At 41.1% G+C, this 18,322-nt stretch overlaps 4 protein-coding genes across 4 annotated transcripts, besides 1 other annotated feature; 1 reads left to right on the forward strand and 3 right to left on the reverse strand.

Moving 5' to 3' along the window:
* The first annotated feature begins 51 nt into the window (after positions 1–51).
* Positions 52–335: a sequence feature (soloLTR fragment; Ecym_3602).
* A 943-nt stretch (positions 336–1,278) lies between these two features.
* Positions 1,279–3,105, reverse strand: FUR4 (uracil permease; the record flags this gene model as incomplete). The annotated part of the gene is made up of 1 exon (XM_003645835.1): positions 1,279–3,105. The coding sequence occupies one exon, from the start codon at positions 3,103–3,105 to the stop codon at positions 1,279–1,281; it is 1,827 nt and encodes a 608-aa protein (XP_003645883.1).
* Positions 3,106–3,784: 679 nt separating this feature from the next.
* Positions 3,785–8,209, reverse strand: Ecym_3604 (uncharacterized protein; the record flags this gene model as incomplete). The annotated part of the gene is made up of 1 exon (XM_003645836.1): positions 3,785–8,209. One exon carries the CDS (start codon positions 8,207–8,209, stop codon positions 3,785–3,787), a length of 4,425 nt encoding a protein of 1,474 aa, XP_003645884.1.
* A 905-nt stretch (positions 8,210–9,114) lies between these two features.
* Positions 9,115–13,593, forward strand: Ecym_3605 (pleiotropic drug resistance family ABC transporter; the record flags this gene model as incomplete). Its single annotated transcript, XM_003645837.1, has 1 exon — positions 9,115–13,593. The coding sequence occupies one exon, from the start codon at positions 9,115–9,117 to the stop codon at positions 13,591–13,593; it is 4,479 nt and encodes a 1,492-aa protein (XP_003645885.1).
* Positions 13,594–14,206: 613 nt separating this feature from the next.
* CHS3 (chitin synthase CHS3) lies at positions 14,207–17,947 on the reverse strand (the record flags this gene model as incomplete). Its single annotated transcript, XM_003645838.1, has 1 exon — positions 14,207–17,947. The coding sequence occupies one exon, from the start codon at positions 17,945–17,947 to the stop codon at positions 14,207–14,209; it is 3,741 nt and encodes a 1,246-aa protein (XP_003645886.1).
* Positions 17,948–18,322: the final 375 nt, after the last annotated feature.

Here is an 18,322-nt window from a genome sequence, read left to right on the forward strand (position 1 = left end):
GCAGCGAATCAGAGTCGTTAGGAGACTATGAAGATGATAACCATTGTATAACAGCGAATCAGAGTTGTTAGAAGTGTCAAGATAACCGCTGAGCTGTTATCGGCTAGGAATCTGCATAGCAAGTAAGCAAGAGAGCTTAAGTAGGACAACAGAAACTATATAAGAAGACCCAAACTAGCTAGATTAGATTAGATATAGGTCCAGCTAGATCCCCAGAGGGTAGTTGAGCCAGATTAGAGACTATATAAACAGTAACTGATCATCAACCTAAGTATTAGTTGGCACGTGACGAGAAGTTCAAGCTAGCACGTGACCCCAACTAGTGGCCCTCGACAGGCGTAAAATCAAAAGAGAAGCTAGTAGACAGCGATAACCCAGCTAAGGAGCAGCGTATCAGAGCTGTCAGACGAATATGAGGCTGATAGTCACTGTGAGGATGCCAGCGTGAAACCCACAATGATGTATCAGTGTGAGACCCAGCTAGCTAGATTAGATTAGATTAGATTAGGAGTTTCCCCTAGGACACTAGAGGGCAATTGATCCCATTAGAGACTACATAAGCAGTAACTGATCCTCAACAGAGCACAATCAAGCACGTGACCTAGCTGGCTGCCCTCAAAATAAAATGGATTTGATCGAACGAAGTAAAATATGTTACAGAGCAATTGGAAGTAGCAACTCACTAAAACCACACGTATAATATTGATAACAGTTTAGGACATCTATTTGTTAACTACAAGTATCTCCATTATATAAGCATTAATTGAACTTCTCTAATGATCCCTCTCATTTATCTTATTTGGTGACATTTTATCTCGACTTTATAATAAAATCGTTACCACTAAGTTAGCTTTAAAAACTCAAATCTGCTGGCGTCCCTAAGCATAAATGTACCTTAATAGGGATAATATAGCCTGAAAATATTTGGATCATCTTAATTGAGTCTAACAAAAAGTAGTTAGTTAAATTTAACGTGGACAGATCTAACGGAAAGACGGTATTAGGGAACCCAAAAGACTGGGCACTCAACACAGTATAATATCCCCATATCACGCTCAAAAAAAATATGAAATTGACTTGATTGGAACATATTATTGTCTATATGGATCGCTGGTCAGGATGGAAATGAAGGGTTGGTCCGAAAGCGAAAGAGGCTAAGGTAGCCAAACCTCTATAAAGGCATAACCGATTTAAGCTAACGGGTAATAACAGTAAGACTTGAGTGATCTTGACTTTTACAGGTAGAAACTGTGAATAAATATCTGTGGAATGAGTGCTTTACCTGGAATGCAAGTCTTCATCTTTCAAACTGATATTGTCATCTAATAACTCTGGATTTTCAATATGGGTATACCACTCTCCTTCAAAGTTCTCAACATAAGCCCATCTTTCATACCAGCCTTTTTCTGTGAATATGTGTTTAACTGGTGAGCCTTTAACAGGAAAGAAATGGCACATCACTAGATAGATAACAAAAGACAAAGAAAATCCAACCCAATAGTTTAAATAGTATAACTTAATGGCCCCTTCTGAAACATGAACGTCATCAGCTACGGTGGCAATAAAACCTGGAATGTTTGGAACAAGCCCACAAATATAGGCTACGAGAGCTCTAAAATTAATTCCAAACTTGTTACCATACATGTAAAAGGATTTCTCATTCACTGAATATAGATGGATTAATTTCAAATAGCCACGTCTTACAACATAATAATCGGCTACTGCAACACCAGCAATGCTAGACAAGAATATAGCATATACACTCAACGCATCCCTGAACTTGGATGAAGAAGACATGAACTTCCAAGGGCATATACATAATGCGAGCAACGCACAGATAACAGAGCCTCGTTTGATATCAATGAATTTTGGTAGCAATGCAGTCATATCTGTGCCCGCAGATAATGAATTCGCACTAATATTTGTTCCAAGTTGCGCAATGGTGAAGATAAATGCAATAAAAAAGGCACCTGCCCGAGAACTAGCAGAGTAATTAGCTTCCAGTAGCTTTTCTAGAACATCAATTGGTGACCAATAATTAACAGCAAATACCTTGTACCCAGCAGCATTGGTTAATATCCCTATCAATGAGGTGAGGGAAAACAACATAGGAATAGAAACCACTTGTACCCATAGTGAAGATTTCCTAGTCTTAGAAAATCTCGTAATATCAGGTACATTAATAATTAACGTTGCAAAATTGCCTATACAACCCATAATCGACCTAATAAAAACCCAAGAAAATTCTGAACCATGTATTTCAAAGTCGTTTAATGAACCTAATTCTATCTTACCTCCAGATTTAGATAACACCCATATAAGCATACCAAAAGCTGCAAACGGCACCATAGCAGCTTTTGCGGTGAAGAGGTGCCTCAAGTTCTGCGGAGCCACAATTAAGAATGGCAATGAAATACACCAAAATATCATAAAGCAAAGAAATTGGTAAGATGTTAGGTTAGGATCATTAATTGTCGTCGGCATCTTCGTATCCACATCTGTCCCAAATATCGCTTTCAACATGATAGAAATAGGACCAACAGAAATAAAGCACTGAGCAGCATACCAAATCACAGCCATCAACACACGATTTATTATAGGCCACAGGGAGAAAAATATCCCAAACGAAGCCCTTATAGTTATAGGGAAAGAAATATGGTAATTTGAACCCATTTTAGATACAAGGGTGACAAGAACGGCTAGAAAAGAATAGCCAAACCAAACAGTAAGCCAACACTGCCACCAATTCAAACCCATCTGTAAACCATTAGCTGCCACCTGGAAACTGCCCAAATTGATGCTATCCGCAACCCAAAAGTAGAAGTAATTAAACCAGGACCAAACTCGCCTCTCGCTTTCGACAGGCCTCAAATCATAATTATACAAAAAGGACTCTTTAAGTGAAACATTGGAACTTGCCTTATCAACCAAGAGATAGTTATAATAAAACTTGGAAGCCCATCCGGTATACAACGTATTTGTAGATGACTCGTCAGCTGACTTAGAAATCTCCTTATCAATCTTCAGCTGCTCCTTCTCCAGCTGCTCCTTCTTAACCACCCTTGAGGAAGGGTTGCTAAAATATTCTGCCAACTGCAACGACATCTAGAAATATAGCTAACCAGTACCTAACGCTACCAAAAGTCCTCGTCTTATTAAAGTACTTCACACATCTTTCGACCAACTCGCCTGCCACGTAACTTCATGCTATGTATATGAGCCTCGAGTGCTAATTCTTTAATATAAACTCCTAGCTTGGAGCTACGTGACAGAACATTACAATTACCCTTTGTTTAGAATCGCACGATAAGAACTTAACACTTTAGTTATTATTAGTCATCGCAATCTTATCTCTTGATGTTTGCTTTTTGCAACTTTTAGAATTTAGTGATATGTTAATCAATCAATCAACACAGCACGCCAATAAGAAACTTCAAATGGGAATTCCTAGATTAGTACAACACATTGAATAACATATCAAAAGACGCTTTTTCTGGTTTCCAATCTAAGGACAAGCATCTATTCGAAGGACTGTAAAAGACCGCAATATACCGAAGATACCATTATACAGGGTTTTCTTAGTTTCTTTACATTTATAAATCAACAGCTATTAAAACATCACTTTACATTTGTAAAGCAATAGCTATTAAAAAATCAACAATTTTAAAGTCGGCAGACATCATGTGGGTTTTTATTACTGAGTATAAGATTGTTATATAATATTTCAAGTATTAGTATGAACAGTTAATTATATGAAAGGTTTACCTTTTGAGAATTATTGGCGCTATTTTCTGAACAGATGCTTCTTGAAGGAGAACGTAGAGTGGAACACTACATATAGGCCTAGCATCGCGATAAAGTTGAATCCAATGTAGAGCCAGAAGAGTCCGAAGTTTCTCCAGATGTAACTATACTTACTAGATATTGATGCCAAGTATTCATCACCAACAGTGTAGGTACAGTAAGCGCAGTTAGCAGTTGCATCAGGGTTTTGAATGTAGCCACTTGCGGACTTCAGGAAGTCGCTCATGTAGTCACCGCAAGTCATGCCCTGTGGAGGGTTGAGGTATGAAAGCTCTTTGGGACTACAAACAACAGGCTTGTCGTGCAATAGCAGGCCTAACAAGTTTTGGGTGAAATAAGTGTAAGGACTTGCGCGGAACATAAACTTCCAGAAGCCGGGCATCAAACGGTAAGGTTGGACCACGCCGCAGAAGGAAATCAAGAAGGATAGACATAAACCAAGGATCACATTAGCTGACTCTAAATTTGGAGAGGCATACAAAACAGCCAAGCCCAGACCAACGAAGTATAGTTGGAAAATCACGACATAGTTCAAAAAGAATACACCCGCTCTGTAAGAGGAAGCGTGAGACTTTAATGGGAAAAACATGCAGCAGTAGAAGATGGTAGAGAAGAAGAACTGGTAAGGCAACTCCGCTAAATACTCTGTGATCATCACTAAGGACCAGTGGAACATATTAGATTTGGATTCTCTAACCTCATATAGATCTCTAGATTTGACAGCACGGCTTTGTATCTGGTTCATTGCGGGGGCCGACATCACAACAGACATAAAGACGGCAAACATAGTGTTTTGTAACCCAGTGTATGAGTCTCCGACATCATAAAATGTAAAACCAATGAAAAGACCACCAACCAAGAAAAGCATCTGTTTTGCCATGATATAATCAAGATCCCTGAAAAACATTTTACAAGTTCTTTGCTGGACATACCAGAATTGGTAGAAATAGCTAGTTGCGTATTTGTCATTGTTTTCTAGATTATGAGGTGTTTTAGTTTTCTTCAATTCATCAAGTATCTTGTCAATTTCAGCATTAGCCTTGGCAAATTCAGGAGAATTTCTCCAAATTTTAGCCCAATCTTCAGAAGTAGTGGCCGTGGCTCCTGCACCAATGACCTCCAAAATATATTCTGCTGGATTTTCTGATGGTGAACACTTACGCGCACCATTACGCTCAAAGTAATCTAATATTGTCTTAGAATGCTCACCAATATCATTAAAGTAAACAGTTTGCCCACCTTTTTTCAACAACAACAATCTATCAAATTGTTCAAATAACGTTGCAGAAGGTTGATGGATGGTACAGAGGATTGACTGGCCCGCTTTGGCCAATTTTTTCAATAGCTGAACAATGGCCCATGAGGATTGCGAATCCAAACCAGAAGTCGGTTCATCAAGGAACAGAAGAAGTGAAGGTTTGGCTACTAATTCAACACCAATCGACAATTTTTTTCTTTGTCCAACGTTTAAACCGTAGCCAACATCTCCAACAACGGCATCGGCATAATCTGTCATTCCTAAAACTTCAATAATCTTTTCAACGTAATCCAGTTTTTCTGCGTCAGGGACTGACTCAGGTCTACGCAACCTTGCAGAAAATTGAAGAGACTCACGAACAGTCATTTCTTTAATGTGGACATCCTGCTGTTGGACGTAACCCGTTCTACGTTCGAAACTGATATCTACTGGCAGACCGTTAACTAACATGTCACCCGTGATGATACCAACATTTCTCTGTGCAAGGGTATTCAAAAGTGTAGTCTTGCCAGCACCTGATTCGCCCATTAGAGCAGTCAATGTGCCAGGAATACAATAACCAGACACCTCATCCAATAATTTCCGTTTGGTACCCTTGTAAGGAATAGTGTAACTTACGTTTTTCCATAAGAAGACATCTTCATTCTTTAAACCTTCGAATATACCAGCACCGGTGACAGGAAGGTTAGAATCATCAGACACCATGTATTTCGCTTCAGAAGTAGTTCCCGGTGAGGAAGATTCGACATCATGTTGCAATTTTTTCTTTCTGGCCAAAGTTCCCTTTTTAAAGACCAAAGAATCCCCTCCTCCTTTGAGCGGTCTCTTGAATTCGGTTGCCAAACACTTGATCAGTAAGAATCCAAGAAAGAAGCAGCACAATATTCCCAGGTTCCTCCATTGATGTGAGTAGGAATATTCGTATTGCACGCCTAAATAATCATCACCAAGAACCCAACTTTGACCTGGTTTAGAGCCAACAAATGCACAGACCTTGTTTTGATCCGAAATACCTTGATATGAGGGTCCACTTGGGACGTAGCTTTCAGTACAACTCATCTTCCTCCCATGGAATTCACCATTCAACATACTCTCAAAAGCATATCTAATTGGCAGAATATAAGACAGCCACTTGAACCATGGGTGCATAGATGGGGGTTGGATAATATAGGTAGAATACATTGAAATTGCAAGCATTACTATACCAGAAATAGCATTCGCTTGTGCGATGGAACCAGACAATGCTGTAATCATTTCAAACAGAGCGTTGATACTTTCCGCGGCCATTACTAAAAACAAATAGACAACAAAGAATCTATCCGCTTCGTACGTTAATCCAGATAAGAAATACAACACTATGAAGAATGCTGTTAACCCAATTAGTCTAAAGACAAAAGCAGAAAAGGTCGACGCCAATGCCTCTGCGCTCGGATGATAGAGCGTATAAAGCTTGTGTTTTTGTAAAATTGGCCTATTTGAAAAATTGATATTTGCAAGACCCATCAAAGAGTAATATAAGACAGCAAAGTACAAGACACCTCCCCGAGAGAAAGCACCCGAGGTACCTTCTGGAGATTGGAAGTATAAAGACCCGGTTATCAAAGCCTGAATAATTGCAGCAGCAGTATTGATCAGAGTGAATGACTTATCACCATAAATCCTTTGGAACCCACGGATCGTACACAATTTCACTTGTTCTGCAAAGGATAGCACATAAGGACTGCGTTTACGAGAATATTTGGACTTCCGTTGCAGTTTATATTTTTGTAATTGCTCCTTGGTAATATCACCATCTACTTGGTTCTTGTAATCCTCGATTTCCTCTTTCAACTCTCTGTACTCTTTCGACTGTCTCCAATAAGCTTCAAACTCTTCAGCAGTTCTTGGAACACGATTTTCAAAGCCAGGACGAATCTTATGGTATCCATTGGTATCAGTCAGAGCGGTCAGAAACTCTGGGGTAGACTGCCTAGGAGGACACATATACCCCATTTCATAAAAGTATTCCCTTGCACTCATTACATCCCCAAAGTAAATCTGCTTACCGTCATATAAAACGGTTACCTTGTCGAAAACTTCATAAATCTTTTCACTGGCTTGATAGATTGTGACCAATGACGTAGACTTTAGAATATTCGTCATAATCCGAATAGCCTGCGCATACTCCAAAGCAGTGGAGGCATCCAACCCTCTCGTTGCATTGTCCCAACAATAAACAGAACCGTTTGCAGCCAGAGCTTCCGCAATAGAAACACGTTTACGTTCACCACCAGAAACCCCCCTCACAAATTCGTTTCCCACAGGCGTGTCGTAGGCATGCTTTAGACCAAAAATTGTCGCATACAACTCCCTCATCATGCTGATGTAATCCGCGCGGGTCAGACTGTTCACACGAACATGGGGCGTCTTGCACGCAATCGCAAAATCAAGAGTCTGCCTCAACGTCAGATGCGGGAAGTGGACGTCTTCCTCACCATTGTAGATCACCTCCGCCTTGAAGTTGCTCATCATCTCATCCTGCGGAATCCCGTCATACGAAATCGACCCTGAAACCGACTTAAACTGATCTGTATCTCCTGCAACCGTCTTCAACAACGAAGAACACCCCGCCCCAGGACGTCCAAGAACCAAAACCATCTCACCAGGCCTAGCTATGAAATCAACCTTCTCCAAAATGTTGCGCATCCGAACACCATTCTTCCGCGCCCGCATCGCCTTGGCAATTGTGAGCGGAAGCTTCAAAACATCCCCATAATCGTTGCCCTCCACATAACTCGAGTCCGTCCCTTTCACAACCACGTCCTCAAGAAGAACCCCCGCCTGCCTAAACTCCATATTCTGTCTCTGCGAGTCCTGCACCAACGCAGAAAATATAGCCTTCATATCAAAATCGTCACCTCCAACGTCCAGCGGCCCGTCCCGCGTCGTATGCCGAGACAGCGTCCTCGCAAGGCTCTTGATCTTACCAATAACCTCCTCATCCAGCTCCCCCGCCACTCCTGCTGCCCCCCCACCAACACTACCCCGCGTCAACACCCGCGCTAAGTCCTCTCTCTCAATCCGCTTCCTCGATGGCTCACTCTCCACCCTGTCCATCATCTCCTTCGAAGACATGCTGGAAACAGACCCTCTCATCTCCAGTCCCATTCTAAAACGACCAACTTACAACGCAACTAAAACAATCTAACAACAAAAACTAATAAAATATTTTCTAACAAAAAATTCAACACACTCAAAAACTTCTTCTAAACCGATCCAATCTCTCACTCGCCTCCGCTCGTGTTAAATCACTATCTTGCCCGCTTCTCTGATTCTTGGCTTCAAATACAGCAACAAAGTACCTACTACTTTCTGATTTTTTATACTATTTTTTTAACTTTTTTTTCCTGGCATTTCAACTTTTTTTTCTAGCACATTTCATACCCTCATTGAGGCTTATAATCCAAAAATCGACCACTACCACAACCTACAAACTGACAAATCACAGCTTGAGTGACACACAGTGCCCGTCTAACCCTACTACAGGCCTACATAGGACATACTACCCATCTATCTGGCTGCAATACTACCATTGCTGAACACTCCGCTGTCGTACCATAAAAGCAAACCCAGGACTGCCTCTTTGCCGCGGAACTGCATAAAAATAAAAAGTGCCTTTCTGCATCCAGCAAACTCGGTTAACGGCTCTTTAAATTTCTGTTAGCACATACCGCTTCGGAACAACATAAAAACGAATACGTCCGCCAGGACGCAGCGCAAGCGGTGCACGGGCCCGGAACCCCTAAACAATGCCAGCGCGCTCGCTGTCTTTTTACGCAACTTTTCTTGCAGCACGGCTATCCGATAAGCTATTTAAGGGGGGAACCATCCAACTGGTACGGGGATTCAAGCTGCGGATGATCGTGAAAGAAAGAAAAAGACTCATAGTTCTGTTTCCGAAGTTTTCCAGCGCACATCAGCTTGTATAGAGGCAATAAGTACGGTATTAGTAAAGTATTAATAGTAGGCAGGCGGCTTGGACAGAGACGGAAAGGAAAGAGGATTTCCCCTAAATGGATACCAAGCTATACAAATTCATTCCGGAGGGCGATACCCTCCAAGAGGGAGAGTCTGCAGACGGGCTGGCACAGCACCGTCCTTATCTGGGGTTAGAGGAGGACGCAGAGGAGCAGGAAAACATTCGGTCATTGGCGCGCACGCTGACTGGGTCGTCTGGGGGCAGCACGGTGAATGTTCAGCACGGATACATCTCTGGGACGGCAGATGAGCTGGCAGCGATAGGAATTGGATCAGATCCGCGGCTGGATCCAGAATCGGAGGAGTTTGATTCGCGGTTCTGGGTGCGTTCCATGCGCAAGTTGTTCGTGGGGGACCGGGAGCGGTACAAGCCGACGGAGCTGGGGGTGTGTCTGAAGGGTCTGAGGGTCAGCGGGAGCGCTGGTGACACAGACTACCAGGCCACGGTTTTGACGTGGCCGTTGAAGTACGTGCAGTCTATGTATGCGAGGATGCCGTGGTGCAAGAACAGGCAGGAGGCGATGTTTGACATTATTAAGCCTCTGGATGCTTTGTTTATGCCAGGGCGGCTATGTGTTGTTCTGGGGCGGCCGGGCGCAGGGTGCTCGTCGTTGTTGAAGACGGTTGCGGCGCGCACGTACGGGTTTGAGGTGAGGCCTGAATCGGTTATAAGCTACGATGGGATATCGCAGAAGGACATTAGTAAGAATTTCCGGGGGGACGTGATCTACTCGGCAGAGATGGATTCCCATTTTGCCAACTTGCCTGTGGGATACACTTTAGAGTTTGCAGCGCGGTGTCGTTGTCCTCAGGTGCGTCCGGGGGGGGTGAGCAGGGAAGAATACTACAAGCACTACGCTGCGGTTGTCATGGCGACGTACGGGTTGTCGCACACGTACAATACCAAGGTCGGGAACGACTACATCAGAGGTGTGTCCGGCGGAGAGCGGAAACGTGTCTCGTTGGCGGAGATAACGCTGGCGGGTGCCAAGGTGCAGTGCTGGGACAATTCGACACGTGGTTTGGATTCTGCGACGGCGCTGGAGTTTGTGCGGGCGCTGAAGACCAATGCGGAGGTGTTGCGAACGACGCCGTTGATAGCGATCTACCAGTGTTCGCAGGATGCGTACGAGCTGTTCGACGATGTGTTGTTGTTGTACGAAGGGTACGAGATATATTTCGGGACGGCTTCGGCGGCTGAGGAATATTTTGTTGAGATGGGGTGGGAGTGCCCCGCGCAGCAGTCGACTGCGGACTTTTTGACGTCGGTGACGGCGCCCGCGGAGCGGCGGGCGCGGGCCGGGTACGAGGAAAAGGTGCCCAGGACGGCGAAGGAGTTTTATGAGAGATGGCAGGGGTCCAAGGAGCGGGCGGAGTTGTGTGGGCAGATTGAGGAGTATTTGAGGCACCAGTCGGGCGGGGAGGGCCGGAAGCAGTTGGCTGAGTACCATAGTAATCGTCAGGCTGGGCGGTTGAGTTCGAAGTCGCCCTATTTGATAACGTTTTGGATGCAGTTTTGGACGCTGGTTGATAGGAATTGGAAGAGGATTCTGGGAGATCCGTCGGTGTATTTGTTTATGATATTGTCTAATTCTTTTATGGGGTTGATTCTTGCTTCTACGTTTTTTAATCAGAAGCAGAATACGGAGTCTTTTTTTTTCCGTGGGTCAGCTCTGTATACTGCTATCTTGTTCAATTCTTTTTCGTCGTTTTTGGAGATTATGTCGTTGTTTGAGGCGCGGAAGATTGTTGAGAAGCATAAGACGTATGCATTTTACCATCCTGCTGCGGATGCCCTAGCTTCTATCTATACGGAGTTGCCGGCGAAGATTTTGATCTGTCTGTGTTTCAATCTTGTCTTTTACTTTATGGTGAATTTGAGACGTAGCGCCGGGGCGTTTTTCTTCTACATGCTTGTTTCGTTGACTTCGACGTTTGCGATGTCACATTTGTTTAGGACGATTGGTGCTGCTTGTACTTCGCTTTATGTTACGATGACTCCTGCGTCTATTTTGTTGTTGGCGATTTCGTTGTATGTTGGGTTTGTTATCCCTCAGCATAATATTCTTGGTTGGTCTAAATGGATCTTTTATCTGAATCCGATTGCGAGGTCCATGGAGGCTATGTTTGCCAACGAATTCCATGGCAGGCAGTTTGACTGTTCACGGTTTGTCCCTTCTGGGCCAGGGTACGAGTCGGTGTCGGTAGACAATCAGGTTTGTGCTGTTATCGGTGCAGTGCCGGGACAGAGTACTGTTTCCGGTACCAGATACATGGAGCTGGCGTATGGTTATCGTAACAGTCATAAGTGGAGGAATTGGGCTATCGTTGTTCTGTATGCCGTGGTGTTTTTGTTTTTCTATTTGGTCTTGATCGAGTACAACAAGGGTGAGATGCAGAAGGGTGAGGTTGTTTTGTTTACAAGATCTACCATGAAGAAACTGAAGCGTAAAAACAAAAACAAGAAGGGTGAACAAGGCGATTTGGAGTCTAATGGAATTCCAACCAAGGAATCTAGTGACATCGACAACGATGGAGTTGCGTCTGATTCGCTCATACAAAAGATTGGGTCGGATGATATTTTCCATTGGAGAAACGTTTGTTACGACGTGCAAATCAAGAAAGAAACTAGGCGTATTCTAAACGGGGTCGACGGTTGGGTTAAGCCAGGTACTTTAACTGCTCTAATGGGGTGTTCTGGGGCTGGTAAGACCACGTTGTTGGATGTTTTGGCAAATCGTGTCAAAGTGGGTGTCATTACTGGTAATATGTTTGTTAACGGATTACCAAGGGATGCTTCTTTCCAAAGAAACACCGGATATTGTCAACAACAGGATTTGCATGGTCGTACGCAGACCGTACGTGAAGCGCTTAGATTTAGTGCTTACTTGAGGCAACCAGAGGCAACGCCAAGGGCTGAAAAAGATGCTTATGTGGAAGATATTATTCGTCTCTTGGAGATGGAAGCGTATGCTGATGCCGTTGTAGGTGTTACAGGTGAAGGTTTAAATGTGGAACAGCGGAAAAGGTTGACTATTGGTGTGGAATTGGTTGCAAGACCAAAGCTGTTGCTTTTCTTAGACGAGCCTACTTCTGGTCTGGATTCTCAAACTGCTTGGTCCATTTGCCAGTTGATGCGTAAGTTAGCTACTCATGGTCAAGCCGTATTGTGTACTATTCACCAGCCCTCCGCAATCCTGATGCAGGAATTCGATAGGCTATTACTATTGGCTAGTGGTGGTAGAACAGTTTACTTTGGTGAATTGGGTAAAGGTTGTCAAACAATGATTGATTATTTCGAAAGTCATGGTTCTCAAAAATTCCCTGAAAACTGTAACCCTGCCGAGTTCATGTTGGAAATTATTGGTGCCGCTCCAGGTTCTCATGCTACTCAAGATTACCATGAGGTTTGGAAATCATCTGAGGAATTCCAATCTGTTCAAAGAGAATTAGAAAACATGGAGTCCGAATTGTGCAAAAAACCAAGAGATGAAAGTCCAGATAGTCAGAAGGAATTTGCTACTTCTTTGTGGACTCAATATAAAGTAGTTAGCAAAAGAGTGTGGCAGCAAATTTGGAGATCTCCTACCTACATTTGGAGTAAATTTTTAATGGGTATCTTTTCCGCGTTGTTTATCGGTTTCTCCTTTTTCAATTCATCTACCTCGACTCAAGGTTTACAAAATCAAATGTTCTCTATCTTTTTGTTTATGATGATTCTCAATCCATTAATCCAACAAATGTTACCTCAATATGAAGAACAAAGAGACCTTTATGAAGTTAGAGAGCGTCCATCAAAAACTTTCTCTTGGAAAGCCTTTATTTTGTCTCAAATCACAACAGAAATGCCGTGGTCCATACTTGTAGGAACTCTCGCATTCTTCTGTTTCTATTACCCGGTCGGATTCTACCATAATGCAGCTGCATCTGGTGAAACGGCTTCCCGTGGTGCTCTGTTTTGGTTGCTTTGTGTCACGTATTATATCTTTTCCATCACTTTTGGTCAACTTTGTGTGGCTGCTATCCAACGTCACGAGAACGGTGCCATAATTGCCAATTTCTTTTTCATGTTATGTCTATCATTCTGTGGTGTTTTGGTTACAAAAGAAAAGCTACCTAAGTTCTGGATTTGGATGTACTATCTATCCCCAATAACCTATGTTGTTTCCGCTTTCATGTCAACAGGTGCGGCCAAAGCTCAGATAAAATGCACAGCTGATGAATTGGTTAAATTTTTCCCCCCATCAGGAACTACTTGTGAGGAATACATTAGACCATATCTATCCACTCATCCCGCTTACTTCACTGGTACTGAGGGTGACTCCGGTTTGTGTTCCCTGTGTGTTATGAACAAATCCGACGTGTACTTGGCCAGTGTAAACATATATTATAAGGATAGATACAGAAACTGGGGTATCTTCTTTTGTTACTGTATTGTAAATATGATTGGGTTTGCGTTCTTATACTGGTACTTTAGGGTGCCCAAAAGTAGAAAAGTTAAAACCCATAATTGACTTTTTCTATATTGATTGATCTGTTGTTTTGAAAAGAACTAATATATTTCTGAATCTTTTTATTTTTGATACTTTATTTCTCATATTAATAATAATGAACATTTGTATCTTTTATACATTAACTTTTATTTCTATAGGTACTGACTGATACAGATAATTTTATATTATTTCTAATTGTTTTGACAAATTATACAATGTTTTATAGAAATTAAAAATAAAAAACAAACGGTGAATAATTTATATCTATCTTCTTATTTATTAAAATATTCATTTTTGCAGCAATCTTCTCTTTATTATACTGTTTTCAATATAAATTCCATCATTAATCGAGATTAAATATGTTTTTTCTTAACGTCAACCAAGTAACTTAATTATTGATTATGTAATGTGCTTTGACGCTCTCTTGCATCTTACGAAGACCTAGATTACAAATGACTAAATATCTTTAATTTGAGATTTTTGTAAGGTTATTATTTATATTATACAAGTATATGCAAAATTAAAGACGCTTGTACGTTCTGTTAATTGTTCATTAAAAGATGTATTCTTCTAGTAAATATCAGTAGTGTCTGAAGTTGAACGGTAGCCCGGACAGTTGTTGCTGCATTTGTTTTTATTGTCTCTTTACTTCTTCACGTTCTTTTTGTTGTAGTTGAAATTGCTGTTGATGGAGTTGTAGCTGTTGTTGATGGAGTTGGAATTGTTTTTGGAGGTGTTCTTGTTGCAGCCTTTGTTGTAGACGTTGTTTTTCATGTTTTTGGAACCGTTTTTGAAGCTCTTCTTGATGTCGTTGCTGTTGTGATAGTTTATCTTCTTGGGTTTGTGGTTCATACTTTGGAATTATTTCTGGTTGTTGTTCTTTCTTTTGATAACGCCGTTGTTCCACTTGTTGCCAGACTTTGGGGGCTTGATGATTAGTTGCCAGTAATTCTGGATATGGAACTGGAGGTGGTACACTTGGAGAATGATAGATAACTAGCTTATGCCTAGAAGAAAATTCGTTATCTCCTGTACCCTCTAAGTCCGATCCTGGAGCCTCAGAATCAGTCTCCAGTACAGGGAAGACATCACAACTCTCTATAGCTTTCGTATCTTCTTCCTCTACCTCAGTCATATTTTCAACTTTGTTGTTAATTCTTTCAATCCTGTCCATTCTTTCATATTCTCTCCAAGTTTTCATTTGAATTCGAGATCCATCAAAGTCACCCTCTCCATCATAGTGATTTCCTTTATCACCACCAGGAACCTGTCTGGTGTCTCCCCATGAGAAATCGTCAAATTTCCAAAATGCATAGGTTGGTAATATAAAATTCCAGATTGGCAACGCAATTAAATAGATTCCCATCCAAATCAAATAAGACCACCTTGTAGCTGTAACAACTATAAGTAATCCAGGTAAACCTAATATGATCGCCAATAATTCTAAAGTAATAATAGGTGCAGGTCGAGCTACTATAGCACACAGGACAACATATATGGTCAAGCAGATTGCTAATGGTAAGACAACAGTTCCAATCAATTCTATCGCAATAACAAATTGCATAGAAAAACAAAAGGTACCACATAGATCATTGATTAAAACTAATTCCATCAAGTTATGCACGGTAGAATTGATCCAACGACGCCTCTGCGATAGTAAAACCTTAAATTTATCTGGGACGATTGTCTTACAAGCAGCTTTTGGTACAAAAATCTGTTTGCGTTTAGGAAACGTTTTTAACATCAACGAGGACAAATATCTATCCTCACCTAATAACAATAAGTTCTTTTTGTGTAAGGTGTTGGTTACATTATCAGAATAACGTTCAACAATATCGGGGTTACAGAGAATAGGAACCCAAAACCCATCGTCTCCCTTCGGACATTTAATTCGGTAAACAGAAAAACATCCTGGCAAACAGGTTACAGAGCCAAATATGGATTCAAATGCTTTAGCTTGGTGATGAGATATATAATATTCAAAAACTTGAATTGCAGTTACCCAGGACTTTCTCTTGTTGGCAATTTTAGTTTCTCCACATAACCCCATCACTTTCGGATCTTTAACAATTTCAGCAACCATGTGACTTAATGAATCCGGGAAGACTTTAGTATCAGCATCAACCATTAAAACAAACTCATAAAAATCACTCATTAAGCCTGTAACCTGCCAAATATTTTTCAAGATTTCATATTCTAATCTAGTCATTCTTTCTTCAAATGTTACTTTCTGTAAAAATGACATCAAAATCACTTGAGAATCACGTTTACCTCTATTTCCAGCTTTTGCAGTATCTTGTTCATCTGAAGTTCCGCATTTCACAATACATATCATTGGCACCCTTTGTTGTTTCTCTAGAGGAACTGTATTCTCATCATATTTATAAAACCCACCATAAACTTTTGCCATATTATGTCTTTTAGATCCATAGGCAACCGCAACATAAGAATGCGCTTGAACTTGGGCTGGAGGAACGACAAAATCTTCCATCATGTCTAACGCAATTTCTGGAGTATATTTACTATTCCCTGTACCCTTGATTAAACCATCGCATATTACTATTAGTAATTTATGGGAGTTTGAATAAGTAGTGGTAGATAAAGAATCTAATGTTGTGCGCAAGCCTTCTTCATTTTCTGAATAGCAGGTAACAAAGCAAATACCATGTATTAAAGGATATCCAAAAGGAATATAATCTGGTGCCGGCTGAGGGATAACTTTCGGATGAATTGTAGACGGATCCAAACTATTAATTTGATGTTGTGAAAACAAATCATCAGTGAAAGCAGTTGAGTATGCAAGATATGGAGACTTCGATGTGTTCAATAAAAACGAGGAATCTTCAATAGCCGCTTCCTTGAGTAAACTTTGTATAGCCATGGTAGTTACACCGTAGCTCTTTAACTTTTTTATCATTTTTTCATCAGTTGAAGGATTTAAGTTAGCTTTAGGAAAATCAAATTTAGAACGACCCTTGGATAATATATTTAGACTGGATTCCTTCTTGAAATTGTTTCTCAAAGATGGTTCCACCGTTTTAATTGGACCCTGCTTATTAATGTTTTCTGACCAATCTTCGATATCGTTAGCCATTTTTGCCAAAGTCTTATTATCAACGGGAAATGCGCCCTGCTTTCTTGCCACACACCAATGGAAATAACAAGATACAATAAACTTAATAGCAACAATTGACAAAATGAAAACTAAAGATATATATAAAATCACTTCGGAAGCAATGCAACCAACTGTATCCGAATCTATGACTCCAACCTTAACGATTTCCGTCAAGCAACGAGCTAGCCGTTTGTCATGGCTATTAGATAAAATCACAGAAATATCGTATCCTTTCAAGTTGGCATTTCGCAAGTCATCAAAAGCTCCTGGAATCTCAAGATCATCCATTTGTAACCAATCTAATAAATCTAAATCAATTACTTCATCGTTGTAAACCACTAGATTTCTTGTGGAGTTTCTTATATCTTCCCAAGTAAAGAACACATCCGCATTAGCCTCCAAATTATAATATGCATCCCTTGCCATGTTCGTAGTATGACAAGCCCAGCCACTGTAATAGGCATTTGGACTAAAATCAGGAGTTGAGGTTCCATCTTGATCAACCACTTTACAAGGAAAATACCAAGCCACATCGTCGCCTTCGTGTGGAATAGTACAGTTTTCCCTGGGTCTAATCAACCCCCTACAGTTACCATTGACATTTTGGAAAAGGAAAGATCCAATTTTACCTCCTGCACTAATCGGTGGATATAGAATATTGGTATTCTCCTCAATACCTGCTGCTGCTGGGTGTGCAGATGTCCCCAAATTATAAGCTTTGCCATGAATGATCAAAAATTCCCCCGTTACCTCATTATTACGAAGCCTACTTCTGTCAGAGCTACAGACCGAATTTGTGAAACCAAATGTCAAATAAGCAACAAAAATACCACAGTATAGGATTACAGAAATCAAACCGACCTTTTCTCTCCAAGCAAATTGCCGTTCCTTCTTTGGCATACCGCATAATTCTAGTAAGGGTCCTGGTGCCCAAAAAGTGATCAAATAACAATAGAACTGCCAAAGTGACAATGGATCATCTTCTCTTTTCGGCGCAATTTTGGGTTTAAGAGTGTATACCTCTTCATTAGGGCTTTTCTCGGGTTCTGGTTCTGTAGTTGGCCTAACACCAGTTGTAGAAGGGTTAACTTTCATCTGCGTTTCTTTCGCCTTCCGTGCATAAAAATGGTGAGGGTGAGATGGGTCATTCAAATGACTCCTCTCAGGTCTCACTAAAGATCCGGTTCTGCGAATTACGCTTCCCTTCGGTGAGCCTTTCAGTAAGGATTCGTCACCGAACACGTAATAATCATCCGACATCTTGTTTCAGTATCCTATACTTTATCAGTTGAGAGCTGATCTATTCTGTTAAGAATTCTGCTTTAGAGTTTATAAGGATAGAAATCATATATTATACATTGAAGTCAATTTGGCTATTTAACTTATGTCCAATCCCACAGAAGCATTAGATTTCAATTTCTGTCATTTCACAAAACGCAAAATTTGGTCAATTATTAGACTGCGACGCGCGTCGTAAGACTTAAAACGAATGCATGATCTCGACGACGACAAGCAAAAACAAACGTCTTAATGTTAGCCATCATAACGTTTATGTTAAATGTTGTATAACTTTAAAAGTTATAAATGTGTACAAAATTAGCCTGTGTACAAATATTTGATCGTTACCAAACAAAA

Source organism: Eremothecium cymbalariae, chromosome 3, assembly GCF_000235365.1.
Source record: "Eremothecium cymbalariae DBVPG#7215 chromosome 3, complete sequence".
NCBI lineage: Eukaryota > Fungi > Ascomycota > Saccharomycetes > Saccharomycetales > Saccharomycetaceae > Eremothecium > Eremothecium cymbalariae.